Source organism: Cydia strobilella, chromosome 12, assembly GCF_947568885.1.
Source record: "Cydia strobilella chromosome 12, ilCydStro3.1, whole genome shotgun sequence".
Taxonomy (NCBI): domain Eukaryota; kingdom Metazoa; phylum Arthropoda; class Insecta; order Lepidoptera; family Tortricidae; genus Cydia; species Cydia strobilella.
Genome location: NC_086052.1, coordinates 17490312 through 17508716, shown reverse-complemented (window position 1 = coordinate 17508716; position 18405 = coordinate 17490312). Strand labels below are relative to the sequence as shown.

The window sequence follows — 18405 nt, the reverse complement described above, 5'->3', positions numbered from 1 at the left end:
TGACAGTCCAAACATCCGATCAATCAACAAGTAACAAATAAAACATTAATTAAAATAAATTATAAAATATATTCCTCTTTGTAGTCTCAATTCTCGTAGTGCTTGTTACTTTGTTATAGTCATAATGTAACCAAAAAGAAAATGTCATCATTATAAATGCTCTTGAAATGGGAGTTTAAACTTAATATTTTGGATATTTCTAATTTTATAAAAAAAAAGTTATTGACGTGGTTTTACTCATTGGGTAACATACTTTCGATATTAATTAAATTTTTTTTAAATATCATTTTATGGAATAATCGCTTGTGTGCAATATGATGATGACATTTTACTTAAAAAATAAGCGCATATAGTACTGTACTACCCGGTCACAATATCTGTGCACCTGACCTCGTGACGTCATATCGGCGGTCTGGGTACGGTGTGAAAAAAAGTTTTTTCGAGAAATGTGGAGGTGTAGCGGCAACGAAGATGCTAACCGTACTGTCGCACCGGGGAGTGCGCGGAGAGGTGACAGGGGAAGCGGGAGAGGCGCCACATTCCAGCGAGGTGCACAGATATTGTGACCGGGTTGTACATAAAATTAAGATAAATTATACCAAAACACACCTCTTATTATATGAGTTATGCCTATTGTTAAAATAGGCCTGAGAACTAAATGATTTTCTAGTGTACCAAAATAAAATATAATTTATCTAACCATAAAAATTTGCACCACAAACTTACCTAAGGGATGGGATTGGATCTCATCCTATAATTATATCATAGTTGTAAAAATCACATAAATGTGGTATTTTCTATAAAAAGGGACCTTAACAAAACTTCCGTGAGACATAGACATATTAAATATATTAATAACGGGTCACTCACGTGTTTTAAGTCGAAAACGCTCGACATGTTTCACTGCGTACCGTCGACGCAAGCTCCTGATGACGCTACTCGGTACGGAGTGAAACATGTCGAGCGTTTTCGACTTAAAACACGTGAGTGACCCGTTATTAATATATTTAAAAGGGACCTTATTGTCGATGGCGCTTACGCCATTATAAACGATGCTCCGATATAAATACAACGCGGCGCGACGCTGTGCGGCGTAAGCGCTATCGACAATAAGGTCCCTTTTTATAGAAAATACCACAAATCATCAGTGATCTCCAAACAGGATTCAACAGTCACGGCGTTAGAGTGCGTGTTCAGATATCTCTGAACACCTCGGCCGCTCCGATATATCTGATGGCAACTGTACCATATATTAGTCCAGACATGTACTATTGATGTTCTATTTTTCAGGTGAGGCAATACTAAAAACACTTACCACACTTTTTAATTTAGAAATACCTAATTCATTGTATAAAAGTGGTGCACCGTAATAAAAAGATACTACCTATTTCGATTTTTAGATGCATTTCGGAGAGGAATACTCACTATACCCATATCCAGAACTAGATTTTACACTTTTAATCAATTGTTTTAGATAATTTCGAACACTAAAGAAGAAAAGTGACCAAACCCTCCAGCGTGTTCAGCCGACGCGACTAACGGCAGTAACCGGTCACCCGGCCTGGCAAATTCTCGAGTATACGCATATACATCATTAAAAAAAAAGCTGGGCGAGCAGTACGTGCCTGCACATCCTATCCGAATCCCTTACAGGATTACGATATAGCGAGAAAGATGGTTATTTTATTAAATATGCGAGAGAGATAGTGCTGTCATCTACACATTTTTGGAAACAAATCAAATTATTTTTTTAATATGCGAGAGAGATAGTGCTGCCATCTACACTTTTTGGGAACAAATCATTTTATTTTTATTAAATATTTTGAAGAGTTCTATCTAATTCTGGACACGAACCTATCTAAGTGCTTGTGGCCGACACTCCTTGAACTGTGAGGAGACCCTGCTATTAAGTAGACATCTATATGAGAGCGGCGAGTGTGCAGATGAATGCGACGATGATCACGAACGGCAGCCATGTCTTTACGAAGGCTCCGAGGCTGAAAAAAAAGAAAAATATCAAGTCATTCGAGGGCAAGAATAATAAAATACCATTGTTCACTTTCGGAGTGATAATTTCTAAAAGTCTTCACTACATCAAAAAACGCTCTTTAATGTTATTTTTAATGACCTATCGAATGACTTACTTAAAAAAAAAACACTTTTGTATTAGAAAATGCGAAAGTAACTCTCTGTGAATGTTCTTACTTCTTCAACCACTTGGTAAGAATTAAGAAGATAGTTTGAAGCCCGGAAAAGGAAAAAGGATAGTTTTTAGGGTTCCGTACCCAAAGTGTAAAAACGGGACCCTATTACTAAGACTCCGCTGTCTGCTTGTCCGTCTGTCACCAGGCTGTATCTCATGAACCGTGATAGCTAGACAGTTGAAATTTTCACAGATGATGTATTTCTGTTGCCGCTATAACAACAAATACTAAAAACAGAATAAAATAAATATTTAAGTGGAGCTCCCATACAACAAACGTGATTTTTTTTTGCCGTTTTTCCCGTAATGGCACGGAACCCTTCGTGCGCGAGTCCGACTCGCACTTGGCCGGTTTTTATCAATCATCATCATACCACACAGACGAAGTCGTGGGCTAAAGTGAGCAAAGAATAGACTTGAACTATTAACACAGAATAACTAATAGTACTACCATAGAGTAACTTATACTAGAGCGGTACTGTCATAGTAAGTTTTGTAACCCCAGTAAATTCACTGCCATCTGTCAACACACTTTAAAACTAAAAATAAATATTTATAAAAATACGATAAAATGTATTTAAATATGGATAAATGATTTTTTTATTTGCATTAATTATTTTTATGATTTTGACCCATGTTCTTTCACTGATATGCGTTAAAATTGTTAAATAACAAACGAAACCATCAACGCCATCTATATGACAGTAAGCCAAAGCTAGTAGCGCCCTCTGAACGAGAATCAAATTTTCTTGAATTTCGAGGCACGTTTTTTCCTTAGACTGTATCCATCTATTACGGAGTTATATCTATCTTTGGTACTACCGTACAGAAAATTCATTCCTTTACAAAAGTCAGATTTAGGTATAAAATTATACCTACACTCGCCGCCTGCAAGCAAAATTGCTTGACAAGTTTTTGTACCCATACCTACTGATTTATTATTTTTAAAATAAATATGTAGGAATTACAAACGTTGATTCTGTAAACATAGTTTTTTTATCCGGATAGTATGTCTGATTGTCACGGAAGTAGTTACGCCACAGAAGTACTTATTCCTTTGAAAATATGTCGGTAAATATAGTCCGAAATTTAAAAAAAAAAAAAAAAATCTGCTTCCTTGTTCTTCCGTTTATTCAGACATCCGTAAACAGAACAATATCTATAGATTTAGGTTTCGAAGGCATTATGTATTTTCAATTTTGCGCGAGTCGAGCGGCAGCCTATTGCCATACTCCTGCCCGGGAGGCGCGCCGGCCAAATGTACCTAAACTGCGAAGTGACACCCCCCTGTTAATAATCATACAGCACGTAATCGTAATCAGTTATCAACTAATCAGCAGACATTAAAACAATAGGGGTCACGTCCTTATAACTACGGGACAATTAAAATAAATAGTAGCACTTTCATAATGGCGTAAGTTCAACAAATATACATTCTAATTTAAACCACAATGTTATGTGATAAAATACAAAGTTAGTTAACTAATTATGTATTGATTGGTTTAGGTTTATTGAGTTCTGTAGTTTATTGTCTCTTAGAACGGTAACTTTAAAAGTAAAATAAGTATTGACTTATAATGTAAAAAGGTCAAGCAACAGAAGTGGCGGTGGACCGGCCACATCATCAGAGAAGGGCTAGAAAAGTGGACAAAAGACCTTATAGAGTGGTACCCAAGGGGGCACAAAAGGAAGAGAGGAAAGCCTTCTCGTAGATGGTCGGATGACTTTAAAAGGATAGACGGAGTGGACTGGACCAGGAAAGCAAGAGACCACGATACCTGGAAGGACTTGGAAGAGGCCTATGTCGGAGGACAAGCTGAAGTTGTCGATGGGAACTTGAAAATAGTAAATAGTAATATATATATAATTGTAGAGAAAAATAAGGTATATTTTTAAGTAGATTGTTACAAAACTTCAGAAATAAAGGCTATTTTTATTTATTTTTATTATATAATGTAAAAACACTGATGTAAAACATCATCAAGGAAATGCAGATTCGAGTCAAAAGATGCCACGCCAGTTACACTTAATTACGACTTTAAAAAATCACCACACCACAACAAATGCCTGCCCGAGGCAAATGTACGGACGCCACATCCACAATGCCTCGTCTCCAACTCTCCACCGACCAAACTCGTTCGCACGGTAATTAGAGTGCTAGCGCTGTGAGCCTTTTCCTACCCGTGGCGGAAAAACTGATTACTTGAACACAGTACCATTTATTTGTATTTGCTACAAAGTTTAAAATTAATAAATGTTACTTTTTCTACTAGTTAGGGTTCCGTACCCAAAGGGTAAAAACGGGACCCCTATTACTAAGACTGTCTGTCTGTCACCAGACTGTATCTCATCAACCGTGATAGCTAGACAGTTGAAATTTTCACAGATGATGTATTTCTGTTGCCACTATAACAACAAATACTAAAAAGTACGGAACCCTCGGTGGGAGAGTCCGACTCGCACTTGTCCGGTTTTTACTTTACTTATTTTATACCATAAAAATGATAACAAACTGATTCATCCATTATTTTAAACAGAAAATCATGTTAAGTACAAGTATGCCCATACTTAACATAATAATCTGCAAGCTCCTCTAGGGTTAGAGTATAAGTTAAAGTGAAAATGCTTGTATACCTGACATATTTAGAATAGGGTATCATGTAGAAGGCCAGCTTCACCATATTCCAGTTCTTACAGCCCCCGTAGCCCATGAGGTTTAGCGCCATTGCCACATGAGAGTGGCAGTTGTCATAGAATATGATATGCTGGAATTCAAACAAACACATGTATAAAAAAAATATACACGGTGCCCATGAGGAAAGGGAAAAAATTGAACCACGCATTCGTGGGGTCATTATTATTATTATTATTATAGCCTCTTTGTTTCCATACTCTTTTCCGTTATTTAGTTTTTTTTTTTTTTTTTTAAATTTGGTTAAAATATGTTTTTATGCTGTTGTTGTTTCTGTTATTTTTTCTTCTTTCTTGGGGTATGGATCCCGTTTGGGTAAAGGCCTCCTCCCATTTGTTCCATAAATATCTATGTTTGGCATTGTACATCCAGTCTTTCCCGGCAACCTCTACTATGTCATCAGTCCACCGTTTGACAGGTCTTCCAGTTTTCCTCTTCGCTGGTAATGGTCCTTTCCATTTTGTTGTTAATGTTGTCCATCTGTTATCTGTACACCTTGAGATGTGTCCTGCCCATTGCCACTTGAGCTTTAGAGCTTGTGTGAGCGCATCCTTTACGTCAGCGTGGGGTCATAAGGAGTAATAAATGTTATATGGACCAAGGTCGAATTATGCTTTTTAATATTGTCTTCGGTTACCGCGATAGTTACTCATGAAATAAAACTATGAAAACGGATTATATCGCGTATATTGAATTTATAATACATCCCGACGTTTCGAACTCTTTACAGCGTTCGTGGTCAACGGGTGACCACGAACGCTGTAAAGAGTTCGAAACGTCGGGATGTATTATAAATTCAATATACGCGATATAATCCGTTTTCATAGTTTTATTTTATGCTTTTTAAATTTGTTTTTAATTTTCATACATAATAAATACATAATGTTTGCTTCTCTAGTATAAAAGTGCCTTAGGGCGTTGACAGAAAATATTCAAATATTCTGACGGTTAATACGTCAACAAGGTGTTTTATACTGGTGATTTACTCAAACTTTTTTACACAAAAATGGATATTTTGCAAAAACAAAGCCGAATCCAGCAAACATTTTATGACATTTTTAACTTTAAATATAGTCAGGAATACGCTGTTTAAATTTTTCCCTTTCCTCATGGGCAATATATGTATATATTTTTTTTATAATAAAAAAATACTTCGGACAGACACTCAATCATGCATCAGTAGTTCGAAACGTCAGGATGTATTATAAATTCAATAAACGCAATATAATCCGTTTACATAGTTTTATTTCTTAAGTTAATTTTCTTTATTATTTAATTACTTTTAAGATAATTGACAAACACTTAAAACAACTAACAAAATGAACACTAATAGACCTAATAGTAAAAAAAAAAACAAGTGCAGTGATATACACGCATCAGCTTTCAGCTGCTAGTGTATTAAACAATATAATAATAATAATATAATAATGATAAAGCAAAATTTTAAGCTTACCATTCTCTTTTTATAAATCTCTGAGGCTTTATGAACAGCAGCATCCCACCCAGGTTGCCCATTGTGAGCCTTAGCTGGTGTCAGCTGCCAGTACTTGGTTGGATTCCCGAAGGCCATCAGGTCTTCAGACACAAAGTACGGACCGGCAAAGTCCCGGATTACCCCGCTGGATGTGCAGATGCCCATGTGACCCAGAAACGGGAACATCCACCTGAATAAAGTAAGTTAATTATACAATATAATAATCTAAAAAAGTTCAATTTTAAAACTATCTATTGTAGTTAAAAAAAAACACAGGCCAACTTCGGGGCATATTGGATAAGTGTAAAAAAAACTATAAACCATAATGCAATTTTAAAATAGACTCAAAACCAGAACACAACATGTGCAAATAACTTTTGTTACTAAAACTGATACTTCATTTATTTTTGTGTGTAAGTCGTTTAAGTTGAAAGAGATGAAGTCCTTACTACATTAAAATTATTTAACTAATAAAAACGAAGTGAATTAAAGTCTTTAAATACTTACGTTAAAACCGGAATGGGAGTCCAAACTATACAATATGGATAGCGACAACGTTCGTGGTCAATAGGATCCATCAGGACGGCTTGCTCGCGATCACTCAAATCTACTGGGCTTTCCGGGCTGCGGTCAACATTCATGCCTGACTCCCGTACTGGATAGCCGCGTGAATAAATTTTCTTACAATTTATAAACAAGAAGTCAAGAATCAACACTAGTCGATAAATAGAATCAAATCAAGTAATTGAAGTAATTGAACTTTGACAGCTCCGTTCCGTTTCGTATCGGCAATGATTTCATTCGGACAAATTACGAAACTTGTTTCGACATAATTTTTTTAAAGTATAGTTTGCAAATATAAATTTACAATATATTTTTTAAATTGAAACTTGATTTCTACTGATATTTGTGATAGGATATTTTATAGTCTGTCAAGGGACTGTCTCATTTCAAACATAGACAGAGAGAATCATACTATTTTTGTCTTACACTAGTACTAGCACCCAAAAGAAAAGGATGAGTAAAGTTTTCTTGTTCTTATTTACTGACAAGATTTGCTTGACTAACTATATTATATAACACGAATTTTTTTTTCTACTTGTTCTCGAACATAAAATACGTGATCGCAAAGTGGAACACACCTAGTTTTTACCACTGGCAACGTCAACGGTAAAAAAAAAAGTTACTTTCTTTTTTCTTTTGATTTGACATGTATTGTTTATGTCAATGGTGTGGACAATGTTTGGCGCTTTAATTTTGTGAATTGTGTATTTTCTATTTACGTGAGCACACATTTATGATCATCCAAGATGCCAGCGTTCCTCATGTATATAGACATGGAGAATTTCAAATCCTACCGGGGCCAGCACCGGATAGGACCTCTGAAGTCGTTTACAGCAGTAGTTGGCCCCAATGGATCAGGTACGTTTTGTGTCCCTTTACATTTTGTAAACAGCGTTTAGACTAGCAACTACACATTTGGTTACATTGAAACACTTATTACATTTTATAAAATTACTACGACACGTTGAATGATTGAACTGATGTATCTTTTTAGGCAAGTCTAATTTTATGGACGCCGTTAGTTTCGTGATGGGAGAAAAGACGTCTTTGCTGCGTGTGAAGCGCTTGAGTGACCTTATTCACGGTGCTTCTATCAACAAGCCTGTCTCTAGGAGGTAAGTTTAGTCTCATTTACTTCCCATCTCATCACAGGTCTCATTCTCTTGTTAAATACAACAAAGTTCAGATGTTAACATTCATAGCCATTATAATTTATAACTGGTAACAGGGATTTAAATAATTCAATTAGCTAGGTACAACACATCTAAACTTGTTATCTTTTGTCTAGTGCTTCTGTGACAGCTACATTTGAGCTTGAAGATGGAACCGAGAAGCAGTTTATGAGATCTGTCATCGGGCAGTCATCTGACCACAAAATTGATGGCCAAGTAAGTTAACATTTATTATTTGACAACTGGTCTAGTACCTGCCGGTAGTTACCTTGCCAATGAAGCTTAGGTTCTGGGTTCAAATCCTGGTAAGGACATTTATTTGGGTAATGATCACTGTTTAAGCTTTATACATTATTCTACAGACTAACTAAACTGCAGAGAAAAGTATAGATAAAAATGTATCTTCTGTTTGGGCTTAATTAAAAAAAATAATTGTGACGTTTTCAATCAAAAGATACCACATTGTCGCTTACCATAAGAATGAAAATTGCTTTTATCTTTATACGAAAAACCTGTCAGAGCGTCTTTATAGCAAGCGACAATGTGGTACCTTTTGTTTGAACATGACACAATTGAATAAATATGTGTCTACAATAGTTTTATTACTTAAATGTTACATTTCTAGATAAAAAGATGAGCTAAACTTAAAAAAAAAAATCTGCAAATATTTTACGTGACAGCTACTCCATATAAAACTGAACTGTCATATGTAACGACCATGGGTATACTTGTTTTATTTGATTCGATTTTCTACTGTAACTCTACCTTACTCATAGCACAGATTATATAATAGTTCTTACAAACTCATAGACATAGTATAGTAGTTATAGACATGAAACTGAGCGACCAGGGGTAAGAGAAAGACATATTCATGTATTGACAGGTTAATGTATGGCAGCATAATCCTTTTTTTGTTTCACTCTTATATATTTCGGTATTTCGCCATCGCCTCCTACCTATGTTGCCATAACCCGACCATGAAAAAAAACCCGGTCGGTGATAAGGACAAAGCATGGCACTATTTTCTCTTTCCTCTTATAGGAATTGCAATAAGACTATCTTTCTCTATCAAAGAGTGTCAGGCCCTTGACCTTACTGCATTTGAAAGAGAGTGGGTTCCTAAAAGTGGGTGTAGGTAGGCACTAATGGATTAAAACAACTCGTTGCACAGTCAGTGTCGGTGAGCAACTACTTGGCGGAGCTGGAGCGCCTAGGCATCAACGTGAAGGCCAAGAACTTCCTCGTGTTCCAAGGTGCCGTTGAGAGCATCGCCATGAAGAATCCTAAGGAAAGGACTGCACTGTTTGAGGAAATCAGTGGGTAAGAAGTCATGATATCATTCATGTCATTTTTGTATTGAAGGAAAAAGGGTAACTTGTTGCTTCAACCAAGATCGTACCTGGGTGCCCAAGATGCCCTTCTGAATCACCATTAGAGTCACTGACCAACTGAGCTACTGTAAGTAGCGTGACCCTGGTGAAATTTTCCGCTTGATTGTTTACACATTTTAGAGGCATTCAGCGACATTTAGCACTAGTGCCTCTGTGAGCTGTAGATCTCGCTAGCATAACTTAAAACTGAATAAATCCGCTCCGCCATTTTGAAAAATTTTCAATATCAGAATCAACAAAAAAAATTCTATTTAATTATCGGACCTGCTCACAAAATTTCACAAGAATCAGTTGAGAATTGCGACCTGTAGAGGGGAACATCCGAACCGGACGTACAAAAGCATTTTTGCCCAAGCTGAAACGGAGCCCTTCACTAATGCTCGGTTAATTAAAGTACTGTTTCGAGTAGTTGTCCAAGCCAAAAATTAACACTAATAACAGAGGTGCAAGCGTTAACTGCTTGCCCTTAAGAGTTGGTCAAAGATGCCTCGTCTTAGTAAGATGGCATATAGTTGAGAAATTGGTACCGCTTCCACCGTAGCGGGGTGGCCTAGGGTTTCAAGGCGTTAGCCCGGATTGCAAAAGACGCCGGTTCAAATCCGGCCCTCGACCACTGGAGGATTGAGGACTACGTCACTTTTTCTTTAATATATGACATCTATTTCAGTTAATAAACTAATAACTGCTTCTGTTCAGATCTGGAGTTTTAAAAGAACAATATGAAGCGTGCCGCGCAGAAGTAAACCGCGCAGACGAGGAGGCGCAGTTCAGCTACCAGAAGAAAAAAGGAGTGGCCGCCGAGAGGAAGGAAGCCAAGTTTGAGAAGGAAGAAGCTGAGAAGTACACCAGGCTTAAGGAGGAACTGGTGAGTTGTAAGGAAAATTTGTAGGCTGTTAGACTCTTGTCTAAGCTAGATGTAGTGTAGGGAAGCAGGCGGGCTAGCCGGGCTAGTCAGTTTGACACTGCTAAGGGGGCTTTCAAATATTACGTAACGCATATTTCAAAGATTTTTGAACTGACCTAATATTGATTAGTTTTTTTTATTAACTGACATATAAGATAATCATTATGTAACAATCTAATTATATTTCGTAAATTTTAGGTTATTATCAAATTGATAATCAGGCATAAAAATCACGATAATTATCAAAATAACAATCATTGATAATTATCCTATCAAACTCTGTATTTGAACGCTCCCTAAAAAATTGTACATGCGAAATACCACCCTAAGGCAGTCGTGGTAAGGCTACTAGATTAACTTGCAAATTATTTCACAGCAAGAACAAAAAGTAGAGCTCCAGCTGTTCCACCTCTACCACAACGAGAAGGAGATCCAGAACCTCGAAGAAGACTTGCAGCACAAGCAGTCGGAGCTCACCAAGGTGGAGAAGAAGCGACAGAAAGCGGAGGACTCCATGAAAGACAAGAAAAAGGAGTCCGGCACTGTGCAGCGAGAGCTGGCCAAGATCGAACAGGAGATCAGAGAAGTGGTTGGTATAACAGTTGTTTGTCGTTCCCATCACGGAACAATGGTGTTCTGGACATTTGGCACACGTAGAGCCTTTTGACACAAATGAAGTCTGTCTGTCTGTCACCAGGCTGTATCTCATGAACCGTGGTAGATAGACAATTGAGATTTTCACAGATGATGTATTTCTGTTGCCGCTATAACGACAAACAACAACAAGCGGGTATTTAGGGTTCTCAAGGGTCCGATGACCGCTTCCCATCAGGCGGCTCGTTTGCTAACTATCACATTTAAAAAAAACTAAAAATTAAATTTGTACGGGATCCTCGGACTTGTCCGGTTTTTATGTAAAAATAAGGTGTATATTTTATTTATTTTATTCAAGACAACAAATGGTCCAATGAGTGTTAGTTAATCCTTGCCTACGTTAGTACTTAATAATAAACATAGATTTTGTCCTTTGACAAAATTTCCACATTAAAATACTATCAAGCTTATTAGGTATCATGTGTAAGATGCTATTACTGCTCCCACGTACCCTACTTAATATACAATTGAGATTTTCACAGATGATGTATTTCTGTTGCCGCTATAACGACAAACAACAACAAGCGGGTATTTAGGGTTCTCAAGGGTCCGATGACCGCTTCCCATCAGGCGGCTCGTTTGCTAACTATCACATTTAAAAAAAACTAAAAATTAAATTTGTACGGGATCCTCGGACTTGTCCGGTTTTTATGTAAAAATAAGGTGTATATTTTATTTATTTTATTCAAGACAACAAATGGTCCAATGAGTGTTAGTTAATCCTTGCCTACGTTAGTACTTAATAATAAACATAGATTTTGTCCTTTGACAAAATTTCCACATTAAAATACTATCAAGCTTATTAGGTATCATGTGTAAGATGCTATTACTGCTCCCACGTACCCTACTTAATAGCGAGGCCGTTTTCTTACACCAGATAGCGTCGAAGCTATCAGTTCGCGCCTCAGCAAACATAGTCGACGCGCTGCAGTATTATGATAAATATGAATTTAATGATGTTCCCAGGAAGCGGAGATATCGAAGAAACGGCCGACGTTCATCAAAGCCAAGGAGCGAGTGACGCACACGCAGAAGAAGCTGGAAAGTGCGGCCAAGACTCTGGAGCAGGCCCGCAAGGCGCACGAGGCTCACCAGGTAACGTCTAGACACGCGGCAGAGTCGAGCCAAGTTCAAAAGAAGATAACTGGCGACGCAAAGGCATTGTGTTATATTAGACGAACCATTTGGAGCCACTTTTAAGTTTTGACCTCTTAAAGATTACGTGAAATATAACTTGTCAAATATTTTATGAAATCTCAGAAGAAATTGTCACTTTGCATTTTGTTACGTCACGATGAATCTAATTCTTTTTATGTTTTTGAGTTTTGGTTGATTTTAAATAAAATATTTGTAAGTGCAAAATACATGTGATTTATCCTAGATTTTATGAAACAACTTTTGTCTATAGGAAACAACCCTATTAAAAACATATGGAACATCATTAATATGATATTTCCCATAATTGCATTGATTGAAGTGTTATCTTTATCTCTTCATCCTCATACTTGGAAAAATATCTACTAGAAAATGTTTTACTACAATGTAGATTAGCTAAATTTTGTCATATCGATCACTATTGTAAAGCGATCGTAAGTCTACAGTTCTACACCGACTCCCGAGGAATTCTAGGTTAATGGTGGCACTTCCACACTCTCATAGTCTGTGCAGAGTTAACTTGGTGTAACATCCTACCTGTACAACAAGCTGTTATGGTCACGCAATTACAGGTCCAACGAGGTTAGGCCTGAAAGGTTTCTTCAGCTTGTCTATCCACCTCACCAGACAGCAGTGTTTCGTGGCAGCTTTAGATATGCTGCCACGAAGTGCTGGAACTTGATTCCGCCGCCGATTCGTGCACTGAAATCGCTTAACACTTTTAAGTCCAAATGTCGAGCATACTTGCTGAACCATCAAATTGAGTTTCTTTCTTAATAAAGTTTCAAGAATTTTAATTTTCACATTTATGCGTAAGCTAATTTACCCGTTGTGTCTCACTGATGGAAAGAACAACCCATCTTCTCTGCTGTTTTATGCAAGCCAACGATCCGCAACGTTGAACAAAATGTTAAATTATGTCTATCGCCTAATTTCAATTTAATTTCAATTTATTTTTTTCTGTAATTTGTGTTTAAAGTTTGTGTTGTCACTCGTTTAGTTGTAGCTTAGTTTTAAGTCAGGTACCCACTGAAAATCAGCGTCATGCCTCGCTGTGGCATTATGCTGAGTGGGTATCCTGTTTTAGCATCTAATTTGTGTTTTATGTGTTCTTCATAGTTTTGTCCAATGTTTATGATGTTAAAATAAATGTATTTTCTTTCTTTCTTTCTTTAAAATACTATTGATGAATTCAGGCGGATCTACGCAAGCTGGAGGCAGAGCTGCGAGCAGTGGAAGAACAGAGAGCAGCCTGGGAGAAGACCGCGCCCGGCTCGCAGGCCGCACGCGCTGATGTCCACCTCGAGGAGGCGCAGGTGAGCCCCGAGCGTGGCGAGGGTCGTTATTCTGCTACAGCTGGAGGGAGCTGCAGGCAGTAGAACGGAGGGATAGTATTAGGACGGGGGACCTTAGAGCTTAAATGTTTCTGTTAATGTCAACAACAAAAATAAAAAATATTCCTTCAGTTTATAGTTTCTCTGCTGTCGGTACCTAGCTTCTTTTGTTGAGGAAGGGTGTTAATGTCAACAACAAAAATAAAGAGTATAGACTTGATGTCTATGATATTTGTCTGTAAATGTGAAGAAAACAAATGAGGGTGTTTTTTAGATTGTATGAGACGCCATTGTGATGTAGTCTTACTTAAAGAATAATATAATATTTTGGTATTAAAACTAGCTTTTCTCCTGCCAGGAGCCCTAATCCTAATAGTTTCATCAATTAGGAAACGGAACATTTTACGTTTTGAACTAAGAGCCAATTAGCCTCATGCATGAAGTTTATATTTGAACGAAATATGTTTTATTCGGATGTTTGTTACCGTTATATCATGTTACAAATGCATTTCCGTTTTTAAATTACCATTTAATTACTTAAAATTATAAATAAAAAGTACAAAAATTTGCCCGCGAAAAGCTAGTGAGCGAAACGCTCGAAACGCCACGTGACGTCACGCGTTCGACAGATTAGTGTCATTAGTAGCAAACGTCAGGTGGGCCGCCCAACGTGTGACGTCATCACGCTCTGTCGAATTCGCGCCAAAAATTATGAGCGTTTCAACCGCTCAAAAATTTTCAACATTTTAAATATTTTTTAATAAAATAATGTTAAGGTTTACAAAAGTATTTTTATCATTTCCGGTGTTCCAACGATATAAATTATGAATCCAAAAATAAAAATAAATTCATGCATGGAGCTAATTGTTGACTTTTGATACGCCCTAGATTTACCCCTTATTTTGTTTGTTGCTAACAGATCCGTGAATACGAGGAGCTGAAGATGGAAGCATCGAGACAAGCGGCTCGCTACCTGCAGGAGTTGGACTCCGTGAACCGCGAGCAGAAGTCGGACCAGGACAGACTCGACAACGAGCTGCGCCGCAAGGGCGAGCTCGAGAACAAGCACAGGCAGAAGGTACTGAATACTGGAAACTGTAACGTCCAATACGACTCCGCCACGAATAGGCTTGATGACAATTTTTTAGGGTTCCGTATCCGAAGGGTAAAAACGGGACCCTATTACTAAGACTCCGCTGTCCGTCTGTCTGTCTGTCACCAGGCTGTATCTCATGAACCGATAGGTAGACAGTTGAAATTTTGGCCGGTTTTTAGTATAAGACGTCAACAACTGGCCACACTGAATAAAATTCATTTTTAGTATAAAGTGGCCAGTTATTAAACAGTGGCTAGTAATTGACGATTTACCGTAATTATTATATAAAACGCCTATGTCCGCAGGGTCACGAGAGAAACGAGGCAATGAAGCGCGTGGAGAAATTAAACGAACACATCCGCAGCTCCGAGCAAGCGCTTGAAGAGCAACGCAGACTACGAGCAGAGCTGCAGGTAAATTAGCATTGTTTGTTGTTCTAAGCCAGTGTTTTTCAAACTATGGTGTCACGGCCCTTTATGACCGCTAACATTTTTTCGCGACCCCCCCCCCCCCAACCCCATTTCTACGACAAATATAGTACCTATAACAGTAAAACAAATTTGGAACGCACCTTTCTATCATTCACTCACTTACATATGCGTTTTGGAACGTACCCTATATTTATTTTTATAGGAAGGTAGATTCTGTTTCATGATGGATTTTATTTAAGTTAAAAAAAAAAACAAATCTGCCTTCCAAAAGTTTGTCTCAAAGCGGAACTTCGCGACCCCCTTGGATAAGTGCCGCGACCCCCCTGGGGGTCGCGACCCACATTTTGAAAAACACTGTTCTAAGTCATAGACCTAGTATTACCAAAGATAGATATAACTCCGTAATAGATGGATACAGTCTAAGGAAAAAACGTGCCTCGAAAATCACGAAAATTTGATTCTCGATCAGATGGCGCCACTATGGCTTACTGTCGTATAGAGGGCGTTGACAGTTTCGTTTGTTATTTAACAATTTTAACGCATATCAGTGAAAGAAATGGGTCAAAATCATACAAAAATAATTAATGCAAATAAAAAATAAACATTTATCCATATTTAAATACATTTTATCGTACTTTTATAAACCTAGATTTTTAGTTTTAAAGTGTGTCGATAGATGGCAGTGAATTTACTGTGGTTACAAAATTTACTATGACAGTACCGCTCCATCCTATTATTATGGATGGTATAGAAAGGATGCCAATCTCTTATGGCAGACTTGTTGCAAAAGTGACCGCTTTCAGCTTTAAATAATAGTTCCTAATTTCTCCGGTGGCGCTAGTTAGGCTCTGGGCCATGAGTATAACATGAACCATATAAGGCAACAAATAACCCGACCAAATTACGTAGGTTGATTTTGGTAGTATTTCGGTGTATGGTGGCGCCGCCTAATTACTGTTTTTTGATGGACACTTTTCATACATAGAGATTTGGCTCCTTTATATAGTCTCCATGCCTATTATATCCTCTTTGGTATTACATAGATCAGCTATACGCGTGCGCCCGTGAGAGACAAAACATACTTCTTCTTTGTCCTACCCTTATCTCAGTTTATCTGGGGTCGGGTCTTCCCGTACATTTGCGCCAAAGAATTCTATTTCGGGTTGTCTGTGGGTTAATGTTCTGCTTCTGGACCTCTCTTTGCACGTGAGAGACAAAACATACGCAATGCGACAATATGATTGGTCGAGTAGATTTGTAGCCCACCATAAACCATACTAAATTTACGGTGGGGAATAAAAAAAAAATGTGAGACTGTGACAAGGACAAACAATAACAGCGCTTTCTCTGCTACTCCTACTGAAAGATACATAAGACTATCCCGTTCGGTCATTTCTCCCTGCCCCTCATGACCGATCCAGTTATACTAGATTCATGTTGTAAGCCGTATTGTAAAATGGTCAGTTAAGGGGATCCCATGCCTCAATGACCTTCGATTTGAATCCCTTAGTTTTCTAATGTTTTTTGTAGCTTATTATATTAACAGCAACGGATTTTAGCAATATAGTATCCCATATTTACTTCAAAGTTCATTGTTTTCGAAATATTTGGCATCAAAGTTGAACAATTTTAGGCCAAAAAACTGGTTTTCTGGCCATAACTTTTGTGTTAATTAGTTTAAAATTAAAACCTTAGACAAATTTTTAGAGACGTCTAAGACGAACCCAAATATGTAGATTTCGTATAAGTAAGATCTTTCACAGCAATTGAGATACGAAAAAAGTGTTTTTTTAGACGATGTTTAAAACAATCATAAATAAATAAGTATTCATTTTTTCCAAAATCCGGTAGACAAAAATGGAGATAAAAGATTGAAGAACCGATAGCCGCTTGTCTTATAATTCTACATGTAGTGCAAAAGTAGGAGATACGATTCAAAACTTGTCAAAAATCGATGATAACCTCAGGTAGCCCCTTAAAAGTTTTGGCACACTAATAATGCGTATAAGTATGTAATTTATTGAAAAGCAACACCTACAATTTAGGAGGGATTTAAATCTTCTCGGGTCAGAGGTGTAGGGTTAGAGCCGGCGTAGCTTTATTTGTGTCGTTTTCAAGCAAAAGGTACCACATTGTCGCTTGCCATGAGGATGCTCTGACAGGTTTTTCGTATAAAGATACAAACAATTTTCGTCCTTATGGTAAGTGACAATGTGATACCTTTTGATTGAAAACGTCACATTTGACGTTTTTAAGCGCATTGTAATATGCCTACTTGAATAATAAACTATCTGTATTAACACTTTGGTTTAGCACCGAGGTTTTAAATCAATTTAATTTCTGCTATAAACACTTGTTTAGGAGATCAAGAACTTTTGTTATCGAACGTTATTTTTGTAAAACTTGTCGATAAGATCTGAAGTGCCGAGCTCGATTCTTTTTTCAAAAATTTCGAGATTTGTTAGAATAACAACCTGTCAACCGGGGTGAATAGGGATGGCCGGGGTGAATAGGGACAAAACTTAAAACGTCTTTTGTATGAGACAATTTGTGTGGGTAGTTATTAAGAATCTGTCTGGTAAATCACATTATAAGTTTTGCCCCTTTTCACCTCAGCCATCCATACTCACCCCGGTTGACGGTAATAGTAACAAAGTCGGTTTATATGTATAGGCGGACGTGGGGTCCTGCCGCAGCCGCGCCGACGAGCTGCAAGCCGCGCTGGAGGACGTCGCGTCGCAGCTCGGCGACGCGCGCGTCGACAAACACGAGGAGGCGAGGAGGAGGAAGAAGCAGGAGATCGTCGAGAACTTCAAGCGGGAGATACCCGGCGTGGTGAGTTATCGACGAGCTGCAAGCCGCGCTGGAGGACGTCGCGGCGCAGCTCGGCGACGCGCGCGTCGACAAACACGAGGAGGCGAGGAGGAGGAAGAAGCAGGAGATCGTCGAGAACTTCAAGCGGGAGATACCCGGCGTGGTGAGTTATCGACGAGCTGCAAGCCGCGCTGGAGGACGTCGCGTCGCAGCTCGGCGACGCGCGCGTCGACAAACACGAGGAGGCGAGGAGGAGGAAGAAGCAGGAGATCGTCGAGAACTTCAAGCGGGAGATACCCGGCGTGGTGAGTTATCGACGAGCTGCAAGCCGCGCTGGAGGACGTCGCGTCGCAGCTCGGCGACGCGCGCGTCGACAAACACGAGGAGGCGAGGAGGAGGAAGAAGCAGGAGATCGTCGAGAACTTCAAGCGGGAGATACCCGGCGTGGTGAGTTATCGACGAGCTGCAAGCCGCGCTGGAGGACGTCGCGTCGCAGCTCGGCGACGCGCGCGTCGACAAAC

General features: G+C 38.5%; 2 protein-coding genes across 2 annotated transcripts in view; one reads left to right on the top strand and one right to left on the bottom strand.

Moving 5' to 3' along the window:
* Positions 1 to 1018: 1018 nt before the first annotated feature.
* LOC134745804 (transmembrane protein 222) lies at positions 1019 to 7108 on the bottom strand. Its single transcript, XM_063679893.1, has 4 exons — positions 6877 to 7108; positions 6349 to 6559; positions 4838 to 4968; positions 1019 to 1997 (listed from the first exon to the last, which is right to left on the bottom strand). The coding sequence occupies exons 1-4, from the start codon at positions 7008 to 7010 to the stop codon at positions 1919 to 1921; spliced, it is 555 nt and encodes a 184-aa protein (XP_063535963.1). The 5' UTR covers positions 7011 to 7108; the 3' UTR covers positions 1019 to 1918.
* A 544-nt stretch (positions 7109 to 7652) lies between these two features.
* LOC134746317 (structural maintenance of chromosomes protein 1A) overlaps positions 7653 to 18405 on the top strand; it is a 32966-nt gene continuing 22213 nt past the window's right edge. The window contains exons 1-11 of the mRNA XM_063680712.1: positions 7653 to 7791; positions 7928 to 8048; positions 8222 to 8321; positions 9277 to 9425; positions 10193 to 10361; positions 10777 to 10989; positions 12021 to 12149; positions 13406 to 13525; positions 14463 to 14621; positions 14945 to 15052; positions 17744 to 17905. Of these exons, the coding sequence (XP_063536782.1) occupies positions 7680 to 7791; positions 7928 to 8048; positions 8222 to 8321; positions 9277 to 9425; positions 10193 to 10361; positions 10777 to 10989; positions 12021 to 12149; positions 13406 to 13525; positions 14463 to 14621; positions 14945 to 15052; positions 17744 to 17905 (1542 nt within the window). The 5' untranslated portion in view covers positions 7653 to 7679. The remainder of the gene's footprint in view (positions 7792 to 7927; positions 8049 to 8221; positions 8322 to 9276; positions 9426 to 10192; positions 10362 to 10776; positions 10990 to 12020; positions 12150 to 13405; positions 13526 to 14462; positions 14622 to 14944; positions 15053 to 17743; positions 17906 to 18405) is intronic.

What these genes read in the sequence shown, in the direction of transcription:
- LOC134745804 (XM_063679893.1), bottom strand. Translation starts at nt 7,010, where the DNA reads ATGAATGTTGACCGCAGCCCGGAAAGCCCAGTAGATTTGAGTGATCGC. An exon ending in AGATTTATAAAAAGAGAATG is followed by an intron (nt 4,969 to 6,348) that starts GTAAGCTTAAAA and finishes TTTGAATTCCAG; the next exon opens with CATATCATATTCTATGACAA. An exon ending in CCCTATTCTAAATATGTCAG is followed by an intron (nt 1,998 to 4,837) that starts GTATACAAGCAT and finishes CTTTTTTTTCAG; the next exon opens with CCTCGGAGCCTTCGTAAAGA.